This window comes from Passer domesticus, chromosome 2 (assembly GCF_036417665.1).
Source record: "Passer domesticus isolate bPasDom1 chromosome 2, bPasDom1.hap1, whole genome shotgun sequence".
Lineage (NCBI taxonomy): Eukaryota > Metazoa > Chordata > Aves > Passeriformes > Passeridae > Passer > Passer domesticus.
The window spans coordinates 82,947,480-82,962,182 of record NC_087475.1 but is presented as its reverse complement, the minus strand read 5'-3'; the positions used below and the strand labels follow the sequence as shown (position 1 = coordinate 82,962,182).

The following is a 14,703-nucleotide window of genomic DNA, read 5'->3' as shown; positions in this document are numbered from 1 at the left end:
AAGAACTACTTCAGCAGCCTGCAGGTTTTTAGGCTTTTGTGCTTTTTGGACTCCCTCCATATGAAATGGAAATGTACTGTCAAAGCCTTATCTTTAGGGTTGTTATGATTTTAGTCCACAGACCTACAGCTGTCCAGAGGTCACAGACTCAATGTCACTGCATTGCTGTCAGTGGGATGTATTTATAATTACTTGAATAGGCCAGTGTGGGATTTGAGGAATAGGCAGCAGTCCCAAATGATCCTTCATCTTTCCTTCTCTGAAATGGGGGAATCACATCTTATTTATACAATTTGTGTCATCCCCCAGAGGCAGCTAAAACTGCATGATTTACCCTGTGCTCCTTCCAGGTATTCCCCAACAATGTTGGGTATATAAGAAAATGTGAACTGGCTGCACTGAAGGAGGGAGGAGAGGATTCAGGATTTGTAGTAAAGGGTTCTGGTGCGCCTGTTAGTGCATGTTTTGTGTGCTAGGATGTCTCCTGGTGAGCATTTTAGACTGCTTCAGCCTCAGCAGCTAATTGTAATTAATTCTGTGGGCTCTGCTGAACAAATTCTGGCAAATCCTGCTGTGCCAGATGAGATGAATCTCAATTTCCTGCTCTCTCTTTGCCATAGGTGCCACCCCTTAGCTGCGTGCTGAAGGGAACTGTACCTGTGCCTCTGTTGCTACAACCTGTGATCAGTGCCCAAGTGCATCCTCCAGGAGGGTTTGGAGTGAAGTGGGGGCAGTTTGGCTTAGTCCAGGAATGGCTGGAGCTCAGCTCAGCCATTTCAGCCACAGCTAAGTGAAGCAGATCTCCTGTCAGACTGGGAGTGAGTTAAACCTAAAACACTACATGACAAATCACTTTACTGGTGCCTGCAGATGGGGAATACAGACTGCTCTCTCTTGGGGAAGCTGGCCATAATTGTTACTAATTTTATTTTTGTTCAGCTTCATAAAAGATAGAGGCCCACAGTTTCAACCCTTTGTACCTACATTGTGGTGAAAACTCAGTGAAGGATTTTTAATTTGATGTTGCCACAATACTCTTCAATCAGAAGAATCGTGCCTGAGAAGCTGCTGGACCAAGGATGGTGTCACAGGAGAAGCAGTGGCCCAGATTTTTGTCCCTTTTTTAATTGCAGAATGTGATACAGGCTTTTCTGTACCACAGGGTAAAGGAGAAATTTATAGGGACTGATTTCTATGACTCATTTCAGTGATGTAGCAGACATGACTCTTTTTGTCTTCTAAATCTCATAGCAAAGAGCTTGAGCCTGTGCAGTGTGCTCAGGACTCTGGGTTCAGGTGGACACAACACTCCAGGGTGGCACTGAGAGCTGTCCTGGACCCTCTCTTAGCATGACATTCTTATTTCCTTCTCTTCCAATCTCTCTTTGATGTGTTCAGCTCTCAAGCTCACCAGAATGTTTGGGTATTGAGGCTGAGCACCCTGAAAGGCGATGGAGGTTCATAGTCAGTCTGTGAGATCTCTGGACATCTCAGTGACTTTCCAGACCAATCTGCAGGAGTTACAGATTAAATAACATTTAGTGCTCTGACTGCTGACTGTATGAATGTGACTGTGAGTTGAGCTGGACTCTGGCAGATCTTGTTTCAGTAACAGCAGCAATGTTACAGTTCTGTGATCAAATCCCCATCCCATGCCAGCAGTCTCATCTCTGCCAGTGGTTTGACAGCTAGATTTGTTAGGTCTGGAGTAAACAGCCCTGTTATTCTCAAGATTCAGAAAGCCAAGATCAGAGGCATAAAATTGGGTATCAAGTTTAAATGAGGAGAAATTCCATCCTTCTACTATCATTTTTCATCAGTGGGTAACTAATCATTTTTTGCATAGAAACACCACACAGTAGACCTGGGCTTCAAATAACAGCTATAATTGCTTCGGTGCTCTCCAATAATTGCATATAAATCAATTACCACCATTTTAGGTATTTGAACAGCTCGCTCTATGAAGAAAAACCTTTCTTTCCTGTTTAATAGCCAGACCTTTAGCTTCTTTGTTTATCCACGTATCTGGGACAAATGATTCAAGCTCAGTCATTAATTAGTGATTTTATCAAGATTTTCCTTTCAGGATGTAAAGGTCATCAAACCCTTGAAGAGCCAGCAGAACAAATGTCTCCCATTTGCACACGAAGTCACGGCTTGTGAGGAAGAAGCCTCAGAACATGACTTAAAGGATAAAAGCTTAATTTTGGGTGGCTACTTGTAAAAACATGCCTGGTGTTACTAATACAAATGTGATGGCCAGACATCCTGACTTTTTCCCTAAAGTTTGTGATTAATTCTTTTTATGGCTTAGATGACCCTTGATGCCTAGAGCCAGCTGACAGAACACCAAGCACAGGGGCTGAAGTCAGGCCAGAGGAGGATGGCCCTGATTTCAATATAATTTATTTTTATTGTATTGTCCAGAGCCCCTTGGGTTGTCAGAGCCACACACTGGTTCCTGGATGCTCCTGGAGAAAAGCCAGTGCTACAGCCTGTGGCAACTCCAAGCAATGTGCTGTCTTGGCCAATAAATGGGCCCTGCCAGGGGAAGAACAACATATTTTACTACAGACAAATGCTACCTGGCTAATCCAGACCAACTGGAATAAGATGAAATTTTGTTAAATAAGAGGAGATAGATGAGTGACAAAGCAAAAAGAAATTAAGGGTTTTTTTCCTGGCAGAGGTAATTCAGGTATCAGGAAATGGCCAGGCCATCATGTTTGGATGACACAATAATCCCTTCTGAAATAGGTATTAAATAGGTATTAAATTAATTGCTAAATTATTATGTTTATTTATATATTTTTCTTGTGTTTATGATAGTTATAGCACTGGTTTCAAACGACCTCATTTTTCAAAAGAAGGAAAAAAAACCAATTTAAGAATAGAGACTTTTCCTGCTACTGAGAGAAAAACTGGGAATAGAGATATCCAAAATTAGCTGCTAGAAATATCTTTGCTTTAAAGCAGAAAACAAAACACAGCAGCTAAAAGTCCCACACTATTCAACTTGAGTTTTTTTCTACACCAGTTTAGACTCTTTTACTAGTTGATGTTCCTTGTAGGGCAGGCGCCCAGCAACTCCAACTCCAGTAAGTATTCCCTCTGCAGGAGACTCTTCTTGTACAAGACTGGACAAGAAAAGAATATTCACTGCCACTGCTTAAGTACCTGGTAAAATGCGAGGTGCTGCCGACAGGACCTTCTCTCCTGGGCAAAGATGCACACAGAAGTCCTCTGCAGCCCTCCAGTGGTTCCCTTTGGATCCTACACTGTGGGAACACGGCAAGGCGGGGCAGGCATGGCCTTGCTCCCATAAAAGGCTCCCACCCAACTTGCTGTGCTCCCCGAGCACACCTTCCCTTCAGCCCCACCAGCACAGGGAGTGTGTGCTGGAAGAGTTGCCAGCAATCCCTGTGTTCCTTCCCAGTTATGGTCAGAAGCACGCATCCTGCTGCCATAATATTCAGTGAGGCATGACAATGTCACAAGGCTGGGGGAGACCTCCCTGAAACTCTGTGACACAGAGAGACTCCCAGAGAGCCCTTGGCTGGTGGCACTGCTTCCTTAGCAGCGTCCATCAGGAGCTGCATCAATGTGATGGCTCTATGTGGTTCTGGGGGTGTCCTGATCTCTGGCTTGGCCGTCCCCTATGTGTCCCTTCACTCTTGTTCTCTTGAAGGGCCACCTGAATTGAGGAGGGGAGGGGCTGAGGGAGGTTTTGGGGTTTGTTTCCTTGGGGTGTGGCAGATGACAGTGCCAGGCTGTGTGACCCATGCACCACTTTGGGTTGGCTGACACTCCCCAACGTCAGGGACTCCAGAAGCAGAAGTGAGTAGTGCTTCCCAAGTGTGCAACTCTCCCAGGGCAATGCACACACCTCCCATTACATCCAGAGAGCCACAGGCAAAGTGGCTCTCATGTGTGAGGGATGGCCACATGGATTTGAGCTTCCTATGGGCACTCCCAGTAGCAGTGGGATTCTGTGCTTCTGAGGTGGCAGCTTATCCCAAGGCAGCTGAGGGCAGGCAGTATGTTAAGCAATCAGCAATCAGCAGTGCTGACTGACTGGCATGGGCTGCAGCCAGTCTGCCTCTCCCTTGGAGGAGCCACTGCCCACCCTGGACTTCATTTTATTCCCTACTGACATGCTCCCCAAGACAAAAATCAGTGCCAAGTAAAAACCAACTTGGATTAATTTACTTTTATCATTCTGCAAGCCTGGAAGTGTGCTATATCAGCAATGACATGGGCCACAGGAACTGATGGCAAAATGAGAGAACAATTCTCACAAAACCTTATATACTTTGTGTTTGCATGGCTGCAGGGGGCCACCTGTAATCATCAAAAACAAAAGAATCATAGTCAGAGCTGTACATGAGCTGTTTCACAAAGGTTTCCTTGTCTGCTGGCTCAGGGTACGAAGAAGCGAGGCCATGCTTGTAGGCCCAGTCAACAATCTGCAAAAAGATGACAAAATGAGCTGCTGAAACAATGCTGGCACATTATGAAGTTGAAATCAACTGCAGTTTGGCTCTGTCTGTGTTTCCCTCTTTCCTCCTCTCAGAATTGTGCAGCTTTTTGCTTTTTTCTCTCTGTGAGTCAGCTGCACCTCACCCTCAGTTGGGTGAGGGAGTGTAAGCTGCCCGCAAGCAGTGGCTGCTAAGAAAAGCACCCCCTGCCCTGGCAGAATGGTTGGGGTGTGCAGGTGAAGAGGGAGAGCAGCCCTTTGGCCAGCTCTGCTCACACCTGTGAGCTCCTTGGCCATGCTCTGCATCCATCAGTAGCTCTGAGCAGGCCAAGGAGATTCTCAGTGGGTGTCTCTGAATCACAGATCTGATGTATACAGGGCACCAAACCCGTAATTAGACAAGTCCACATGTGGAATAGTACTTATGTACTTAGGTCCCTACCAAACACATGAGGAAAGGTTCCAAAATAGCAATTTGGAACCTACAATCTTTTGGCAATTTGAGTAATGTTTGAATTTGACTCTAAACCTCATTTTTTGAAGTGCTGAAGACTCACAGTTTCAAGCAATAAAGCAGAGCTTTGTGAGCTGTGAGGCACCCAGAATCAGAATGCATTTTTTCACATCTGGGTTTTAATGATAGAAGAAATCAAAGCAGCAATTATGGCCAGAAGAATTCCTGAGAATGACTGCTTTAGACTTTAGAATAAATTGAATTAAATAAAAAACCAAAAAAACCCCACAAACCATAAACCAAAAATGCCATTTTTGGGCATTTCCTCCCTTCCTACCAGGAAAAATTGAAGTAAGAATGGAAATACTCACTTTCACAGCAATTTTGAGAGACACTTCTCTGATGGTGTCCAAGGGGGGATAGAGTCTTCCTTCTGCAAGATGCTGCTCTGTCACCTCGGCAGCAATAGCCTAGAAAGAAGAGGATGGCAGTTTTAGGGGTGGTCTCAAGCACATACCACAGTCCCTCATATTACATGGTATGTGGCTGAAACCTCAGCAGCACTGGGGCTGGGACTAGTCCTGATGGGAACTCGTGACCTGTTCAAACACACGTGCGTACACATTTCCTCACAGACTTCAGACTGAGCCAGAGTGGGGCACTGCTGTGTTAGGGCAGCAGGTGTGGAGAAGCAGAACCCTGTCATGACTCCTTGCACCTCTGTAGGTGTAATGGAAGCATGAGCTTTCCCTGACCCAGGAGAAGGCTGCAGCTTTTTGCTGAGGCTGAGCTGTTTCCTCTCCATGCATTGTCCTGGGCCAGGTTCTTTAAAACTTCTGAAGTAGACACATGTGCCTCTTATCATCTTGTTTACAGTATCAGTTAAATGTCATTTGGAAACCTCTGCTGTGATGAGGAAGATTTCATCAGAGATGTGCCGGACCCCGCTGGCAATGACTCCCAGAGCCACTCCTGGGAAGACGTAGGCGTTGTTTCCTTGGCCAGGGAAGAAGGTCTGTCCATTGGGCAGGGTTACCTTTGGGAACGGACTCCCACTTGCAAATATTCCCCGGCCCTGATCAAAGAGAGAGAAAAAAGCATTCAGATTCGGAGGAGAAGTGTTAGATTTCTGCTGCTCATCATGACCTGTGCTCAGGGGACACTGGTGACAAAGTTGCCAAAACTCAGTCAGCAAAGGCATCTCCACCAGAGCCACCTGACATTTTGGGAGGACCCACACCCCCAGAGCCAGGATCAGGGCCATGGAAAGGGCCATCATGCACTGAGCATGTGTTTGTACTGCAAGTTGCTGAGGAGTCTTTCCATCTCTCTATCAACCATCTATGGAGTATGAAGAGAGACTCGTGGGATAAAGGTGTGGGGCTGTGTGCTTGCTCTGGCCATAGGCAGGTGGTGGGGAAGGCAAAGAAAAGAGTGAGACAAGGGCTCCTCTCTCAAGCCAAGTCAATCCACATGACTAATTCTTCAGTGGCATTGGGTCTAAGATGGGTGATGAAATAGTTACATAAACAACTAGGTTGGCATAACACAGGGGACAGAAACCGGAGAGGATGGGACATCTCAGACAGCTGTGGGTGAAGGAGGCAAGCACTTTCTTTAGAGGGTCACAAAGTAATTCAGGCTGGTAGGGACCCAAATTCTTGCACACAGCAAGGTCAGCTACGAAATCAGATCAGCTTGCTCAGGGCTTTACCCAGTCTGGTCTTGGAAAACTTGCAACGACAGAGACTGCACGAGCAACCTTGGCCCTGCCCCCTGCTCCACCTCCTGACCCTCCTCACAGCATCAAAGTCTTTTTTACACCCAGCTCGACTATCTCTTATTTCAATTTATGCAGGCTGTCATTTGTTTGCAGCATGCCCCACTGTGGTGTCCTGAGTCCAGCCAGGCCCCGAGCTCCCCGTGCTGAGCTGTGGTACCTGTGAGGTACACCAGGGTGAGGTACCTGTGTGAGGTACCAGGGTGAGGAGGTACCAGGGTGAGGAGGTACCAGGGTGAGGCAGTACCTGGGTGAGGCGGTAGCACTGCTCTGCTGTGCACTCTGCTTTGCTCGTGGGGTTGCTCAGGGCGAACACGATGGGCCTCTCATTGAAGGCTGCCATGTCCTTCAGCAGCTTCTCAGTGAAAGCTCCTGCAACAGCCGCCACACCTGGAACAGCAACAGCAGAGTTGCTCACCCTTCCCACTGTGTGACTTCAGAGCATCGGGCTGCTCCTCTGGGACTGGTGAATGAACTGTGGGAGGCAACCAGCTTTATCTCTGGAGATGCAGGTGGCATCTTTCTCATATGACAGTGAGATTTAAAGCCTGTCTCAAAACAAAGCCCTCTGCTCCTCCAGGCAGAGTGGGCACCAGTGTTTTGTCCAGCCTGACTGCAGCACTCTGATTCCCAAAGACCTTCCTGAGGTGCCTGTTGTCATCCTCATCCCTCTCAGCCTGACAGGGCCAAGTTTGTTGCTTGAGAGCCCCGGATTCTGCCTCCCCCAGCACTTCCCTCTACAGCTCTGTCTGAAAGAATTCCTACAGCTCCAAAGGAGTGAGGAAGCCTGTGCCCCATAGTTAACACAAAAAGGATATGGAGAACTCAACCAACAAAATGGGGGTGAAAAAAGCTCATTTTGTTTTGACTAGGAGAACAAAAGGAGACTCTGGAGGAAAGACAGAAACTTTCCTAAGAATTGAATGGACATGAAAAGGTCATATCAAGTGAACTCACCTATAACTGCTGTAGGCTTAACTTTCTGCACAACCTCTTCCAGTGTGTCTACACCAGGGTGGTCCTGAGCAAACATTTCTTTCTCATGGTTCAGGTGACTCCTGCCCTGTGAGGAAAAAGGAATCAGACCTTGGTCTGTTGGCAAAAGGTGCACACATAACATGGTAACTCATCTTCAGCTCATTTAATCTCTCAGCCCTCTACCTAAAGCAGATTCCACAGAGCAGGAGCTCAGCATCAGCCAGTCAGGCATGGAGGGGTTGGTGAAATGTCACAGTGGGCTGGCCTCTGCTCCTCTCACCCACCGAAGTACACTGACTGTGTGGAGGAGGGACCTGGCTTCCCTTCACTTGTACACAAAGCACAAGTCTCCTCCAGTCTGAGGAGGGACAAGGGCAGAGGCTCTGGGGACACAGGGAGTGCAGAATGGAGCTGGGCCAGGCTGGGTCACCAAGCAGGGCACAATGCTGTGATAATGCTCCATATGATGTGCAAGACTTCCAGTACTGCTTGAGGCCATGGCCAGCAGGGTATCCTTCCACTTTAGAGGCCCAGCCTGAAGCGTTGCCTTTAGGGCAGCCAGTGCTGCTGGCACACTTGTCACCATGAGACCTAGTCCTCTGAAAGCAGGAGCAGCAATGCTGACACCAATAAAACCACAGCCTTTACTTCAGGGCTGAGCAGGGGTCCAGGGTATCTGCCTGCTCTGGCCCCTCTAGCTGGCACTGGATGGCAGGTGAGTGGAGCTCAGCTCTGGAGACAAATTCACCTTCACAATCAGTCCCTTGGAGTCCACCATCCAAATTTTTTTGATGGCATCCTCTCGTGAAACTCCTTCCTTTTCCATGGCCATGAGGATGAGATGAGCTATGCCCATGGCAGCCTGGAACACAGTATATAAACACTTCATTGGGATATCATTATATATTGGGGGAAGATTTTAAATGAGAGGTGGGTTGTGTCATCCCCCAGCACTGCACAAAGCAGGAAGACTTTCTGTTGTACAGTGCCAAGGAATGGGGCTGATTTTAGCATTGTAGGTGCTGCCAAAAATAAAACCCCTCACAATCATTCAGCAGAGCAGGTTGCAGGTGAGGCTGAAGAAGCAGAGGTGGTACCTTGACAAGCAGGGGTTGTCTCCATAATTTAAACCAGCTGCTGCAGGGGAGGAAGAGATGCAGACACTTAAAAAATGCTGGTGGCAATGCCAGTACAGAGGAACTCAAAGCCAAGCGGGACTGCTGCATTTGAAATACGGCCATGAGGAAAGTCTTGTCCCATTCTCCTGCCTGGAAAAGCAGCCCTGGACATTCTGTGTGTTTCTGGTCCTACAGCCATGCCTGGTCCTTCTACCCCGAGGGGGACTAACGAGGCAGGAGGGACTCTGGGCCACGGAGATGGTGACCAGCACAGACACATGTGGCAGCAGGGGTGGAGAGGCAGAGAGCAATCTTTTTCTCAGTGAGGGATAGACAAGTAATAACAGACCTTCCCGAAGTCTCACAGGTGGGTAAGAGCTGAGACAGGTCCTGGACCAACACCTTTAGTCCATGGACCAGGCTTTGGAGGGTCCAAGGACCCACTGACCCTCCATCGACCCTTTTTCTGCCTCTCTCTTTGAGCAAGGTGCCACACAGGCAACCTGGCTTCTGCCATGGAGCACTATGACTGACTCCAGATAGAAAGGTTCTGTTCTTACAGTTCTTTGAGTCTGAGTCCTTTGGACTCTGCTGCTAAAGAAATTCTAGTTTACTCTAGACATCAACCCTGAGAACTCAAACCAGCCTCCTTAATATTTTTGCCTCATAAGGAACTTCCCTAAAGGTATTTAAAGCCCCACTGACACATGGGCAGTTTCAGGATTCGTGGGCCAAAAAATCACTGTCAGACTGTTGGTAACTTCCACACAGCAGCAAGATCCACCTGTAGGATCCTGCCCAGTGACAAGGAACCTGCTTCTGTGCTTCATCCTTATGAAGCCAAGCCTTGCAGGAAGTTTCACAGTTGACTTTTCTCTCTCTAAATTTGAAACTGGAGCATATTAAGGTGCAAGCTCAGGAACATTCGTACCTCTCCAGCTCCCTGGAAAACAAACTTCTGGTCAGAGAGCTTGTTCTTTGTGATCCTTAAGGCTGCAATGAGGCCAGCGACTGCAACAGATGCTGTGCCTGAAAGACAGAAACACAATGAGAGGGACATCCTGGCAAATACACTGTCTACCCTGCAGATATACTGTCAGAAACCTTGTGGTAGGAATCATTCTCTTAGATTCTGTCACTGAAGGATCAGACTACCTTCCTTGTGCTGAAATATTAACAAATTATCATTATTAATATTAATATATTATTGAGATTCCCCTGCAAGGCTGGAAAACACCAATTTTCCTCCACGTAGAGTCAAAGAGATACCAAATCCCAGAATGTCAGAAGAAGTTAATACCTAATTTGCAAGGGTTTAAGATGCACCTGACTTCTCTAAGGTCACATAAGACCCCTGTAGCAGAGCAGTGGTTTGAACTTGGGTCCCCTTGTCAAAAAATCCTCTGTGATTATGGAATTACCGTCTTCTTCTCCTATTTACCTTCACAGCCCAGCATCACTCTAACACCCTGATACCCTGACTCACAGCCATCACATCCTGCTGCTAAACATTAAGGAGTCATTAAGGACAGGAGGTGGTCCCAGATTAGTGAGGAACAATGCAGTAAATGGAGCAGAGTCCTGCTGTGACAGCCACTGTGATATCTACAGCTTGCCATGCATTAAGGGGGGGGCAAATGTCCAGACTGAATAACCTGCCTTTACCCCACATAACTCACACATAAATCGCATCCAACATTCATCTAATGTCCTGTCCCAGGTGAAGAATATGGTGGAAATAAATAAGGCATAAGGTAATAAGGATTCAGGCACTGGCAGTATCTCAGCTCACTTGGGCAAGTGGGATGCAACGTTAAAGGGGACCTGGGAATGAAGGTGGAAGTTTGATCACAGAATACAGAAAGTTGGAGGGACCCATAAGGATCAAAAAGTCGATTAGTTTTATTCCTTAGCATTTGAAAGAATATCAGTCTGGATATGCCCTAGTTTTGATCTGTTCTCAGCTCTAGTGCTTGTCTCTCCATTCTCATCTTTAGAAGCTTTGTGGGAAATCAGGGAGACCCTATAGTAACGAGTCTTGTGGGGGGTGGTCATAGCTGGGGCAGGCAGTGACCACTTTAAGGCTAATATACTTGATTTCAGCAAATTTCCAGCATTTCCTATTTTGCTGCCCACGTAATCAGCCAGCGGTTCAGGATTTTAAATAGTCAGTGCTTCACTGAGGTTCCCTGCAGGGTCCTTAGGGCCTGGGGTGCTGCAAGGCATCAGGAAGAGTCTGTCTGAGAAACAGCAGCTCCTGAGCAGACATGAGCACGAGCAGTGACACCAGCAGATGGAGCTGCCCCATCTCTGAAGGACCCAGAAAACAAATTCAGCTTTACCTGCTCCTTTTCTTTAGTGCGAAAACCACAGACAAGCCAGGAATCTGCTGGTATATCACTGGGGAATGATTCACACTCTTATCATTTCCTAGCAAGCAGGAAATATAGTGGAAGCACAAGTACTCTGTCAAAGAAGTACTTTTATTTACATGACTTATCTTGTTTAGGCAACCTATATACACAACTCTGACAAAGTAAATCTTTATAGGCCAGATCAGAAGTATTTGTCTGTACAATGTGAAACACTTTGTGACTATAACTCAGATGAATTTCCTTCTCTAAAAGCTAATAATTAGCCTCTGTTAAGAGTGATTCTGGTTTAGCAGAGGTGACAGCAGCCACACTTCTGCAACAGATGTGGTGTCCACACTGGCACACAATGGCAGTATCACTTCATAGAACCATAGAGTGGTTTGGGTTGGAAGGGACCTCAAAGACCATCTAGTTCCACTCCCCTGACACAAGCAGGGACATCTTCCACTAGATCAGGTTGTTCCAAGCCCCATCCAACCTGTCCTTGAACACTTCCAGGGATAAGGCATCCATGACTTCATGAGGGCACTGCAAGCCTTCATGCCTTAAACACAAAACAGACTAGACTGATGGTTGATAACCTCATAAACTTCTTTCTTGAAATGAATCACTTGGGACACTCCCTTCAGCACCAAGGATGAATTCTCTTGATCAGCTCAGAAAAGTTTTTACCATTACATTTCCAGACCCAGACCATCTGAGTTCAGTTTAAAAGGGAGTCAGCAGGGAAGGAACCAGCCACTGAGCACCTTGTTGCTTCAGTATTAACATGTCACACAACTGAAGGAAGTGTACAAAGGATTTCCCCTTGCTCCTCCTGCACTACATCTCTGCCTTTTAATGCTCCCTTTAGAATCGTGTATTTGCCTGGTGAAATTCCACTGAACTAGGAAAATCACAGAGGAAGATAATGAACATCCAGGAAATTTAAAAGAACACTGGATAATTGCCTAGTTTTTAGATTTTGTGTTTTATGGGTGTCACATAACCAGTCCATGCTCATTCTCTGTGTTATGGTGAGTCTATAATCAGCAGGGCTGCTTGGCGTGCCATGACAGACGCTGAGGAGGGGACTCCTCTAAACAAACATGTATGATCCTGCTTATGCTAAAGCAGCCAGCTGAACTGGGTTAAATGAAATACACCCTAGAAGAGTCACTACCACCACATGTTTTTTAGACAGACAAGGTAACTGGAATACATGTAGGCACTTCTGTTGCAGACACCTAATCTGTGTGGAAAGAGATTCCACTCTGTAAGTCTGAACTGCAAAGAAATGGGGAGAGACCAGCTGTCAGCAATGCCAGGCTTGTGACATGCAGTAGAGTATGAACATCTATGTGTACTCTCACACATGTTCACACACTATCTCCAAGGCTTACTTTGCACAGAAATCCCCAAATTCCCATGTGGGTGGGAGTGGGGAACTGATCAAAGTTAAAAAACCAGAAGTGACATCATTACAGTGTGATGGTGTAAGTGTCAGGTCATAGCATTAGCAGTGATAGATGCCTGGAAAATATTGAAAAGACTGAAATGTAACTGGAGAAATATCTTGTTTCTCTTGGTCCTGACCCAGGCAAAACTGCTTTATACCTTTTGATCGTCAAGAAGGCTGATGGGACAAATGCTGGTATTTGCAAACCCATTTAAGTGGGAAATGCTCTTGAGAGATTTCAACAGAGGGAGGTACTTGAGGTACTTTTCTAAGGTGTCACTAGCAGGAATTTGACAAGTGGTGTATATGGAAAGAAAGGGGACAGACTCAGTCTGCAGAGCAGAGACCTGTGGGACTGGGTGTGCCATTACTCATCCCCTGCACTTGTGCTGCAGCTTTGACTAACAGCAGGACTCTGTTCAGCTCTGCCACTCCTAATCCTCCTCTCTTGTTCCAATGTGTTTCTAATCCCTCCATGTCTCCCAAATTCCATCTCACCCTCATTACTCAAGTAATAAAGTTACTGTACCTTGGCCTTAGCTCAATATTTTTCTTTGAAAATTACAATTTCTGAGCACAGAACAACAGAGTATCTCTGTGGAGAAGGGTTCACAGCTGGTTCATGTAAAGAACTGGCTAATCATTTGCTTCAGTTCTAAAAGAATCAGAAAGTCAGACTGGAGCAGGGAACTCTCAGCATGGCAAGAAAACACCAGCTATCCTTCAACACATTGGTCTATCTGTTTTCCAAAAAGAATGAGTGCTGCTATTGCAGATAACTGCTTCCCTAAGTAATTAGCAAGAGCCAGCTTGGCTGGTCTGTATCTGAGGTGAGATATGGAGTGGTACAGAGAGAAGAAAGGAAAGTGCTTTCAAACCATCCTGTCTATCCAAGACTTAAAGTGAGTGCTAAATTTTGATATCACAAAATAGCAAGCAGACCTCGGGACCTCTCTGGGAAGTCCACAGCAACAGAACCAGTAGAAAAAAAGAGGCATTTAGAATTAAGGCACAGTCAGGAACATGGCCATCTCAATCAACTGAATGAGAATTCATTCATTCAGAATCAATTTCTGACACTCAGGCACATTCAGAATATTGTAAAACACGAAGGAAAACCCTGTGGGGTTGATGTTCCACTTGTACTACTGCAAGTGAGAACAAGCCCCAGTAGATGTCAGTGGAGGTACACTGGAGCACAACCTGAGAAAGGATCTGCTCCCCTGCATCGCATGAGAAAGGCTGCAGCAGAGAGGCTCCCATTCCCGAGGACCTGGCCCTTCCTCAGAGTGGGGAGAGGGGCAGAGGGGCTCTCAGCTCCTCTGAGTTACAGGGAGCACTGCACGAGTCTCCGGGGAAAGTGCTGCCCAGCGCCGAGCTCAAGGCTGTGCCAGCAGCCAGTGGCTAAGCAGGGAACACAGGGAAAAGCATGGACCATGGGGGTGCTTGGGGCAGGAGTCCTCTCATGCTGATAGCTGGCACTGCCCTGTCACCTGTCCTGGAGGGCTGACTGAACTGAGCATCACCACCATACAGAGTCCTTCCCATTGCAGCAGCAATGGGAACGTGCAGCCACACCACTGCCTGTTTCTTCACACAACACCTATGTGGGTGATTTCCCCTTTGCCATAGTACACTGGTGGAAAAGATGACCAAATTCAGACTGATCTTTTTTTTTCTTCTCTTGACCTGCCTGCTTACACTTCACCCTGTCAAACCATGCCAGTATGAGGGCCCAGGGAACAGCAAACTCTAGTTTAACAGCTCTAGCAAAGGGCAGCCAAGGAAATATATCTAAATTTATGGATGAGGAGGAAGCCTAGGGCTTTTCCAAATTCTGGTTCACATTAACTCCCTGCAGCAGTTCCGCCCATTACTGGAAAGCAGAGTGGAGCTTGTCCAGATCCACTCCAAATGCATACTCAAAAGTCAAACACAACAAAGCTGGAGCAAAAAACTGCCACAGTGTTTGCAACTCAAGGTCTTCCCCTCCATGGCTGTGGGCTAGTGTTACCCTTCCCCCAGAGGGCCTCTGTAAGACATTAAGAAAATAAACTTAGAAATGGTGCAGAGTTAGTCAACA

At 46.7% G+C, this 14,703-nt stretch overlaps 1 protein-coding gene across 4 annotated transcripts in view; it reads right to left on the bottom strand.

The window, feature by feature from the left end:
• Nucleotides 1-4,184: 4,184 nt before the first annotated feature.
• The window catches only part of ME3 (malic enzyme 3), a 117,884-nt gene continuing 107,365 nt past the window's right edge, over nt 4,185-14,703 (bottom strand). For all 4 annotated transcript variants that reach the window (XM_064409597.1, XM_064409595.1, XM_064409598.1 and 1 more), the window contains 7 exons: nt 9,739-9,836; nt 8,438-8,551; nt 7,669-7,774; nt 6,959-7,101; nt 5,833-6,006; nt 5,303-5,401; nt 4,185-4,466 (listed from right to left, as the gene is read on the bottom strand). In XM_064409597.1, the coding sequence (XP_064265667.1) occupies nt 4,305-4,466; nt 5,303-5,401; nt 5,833-6,006; nt 6,959-7,101; nt 7,669-7,774; nt 8,438-8,551; nt 9,739-9,836 (896 nt within the window). In that variant the 3' untranslated portion in view covers nt 4,185-4,304. The remainder of the gene's footprint in view (nt 4,467-5,302; nt 5,402-5,832; nt 6,007-6,958; nt 7,102-7,668; nt 7,775-8,437; nt 8,552-9,738; nt 9,837-14,703) is intronic.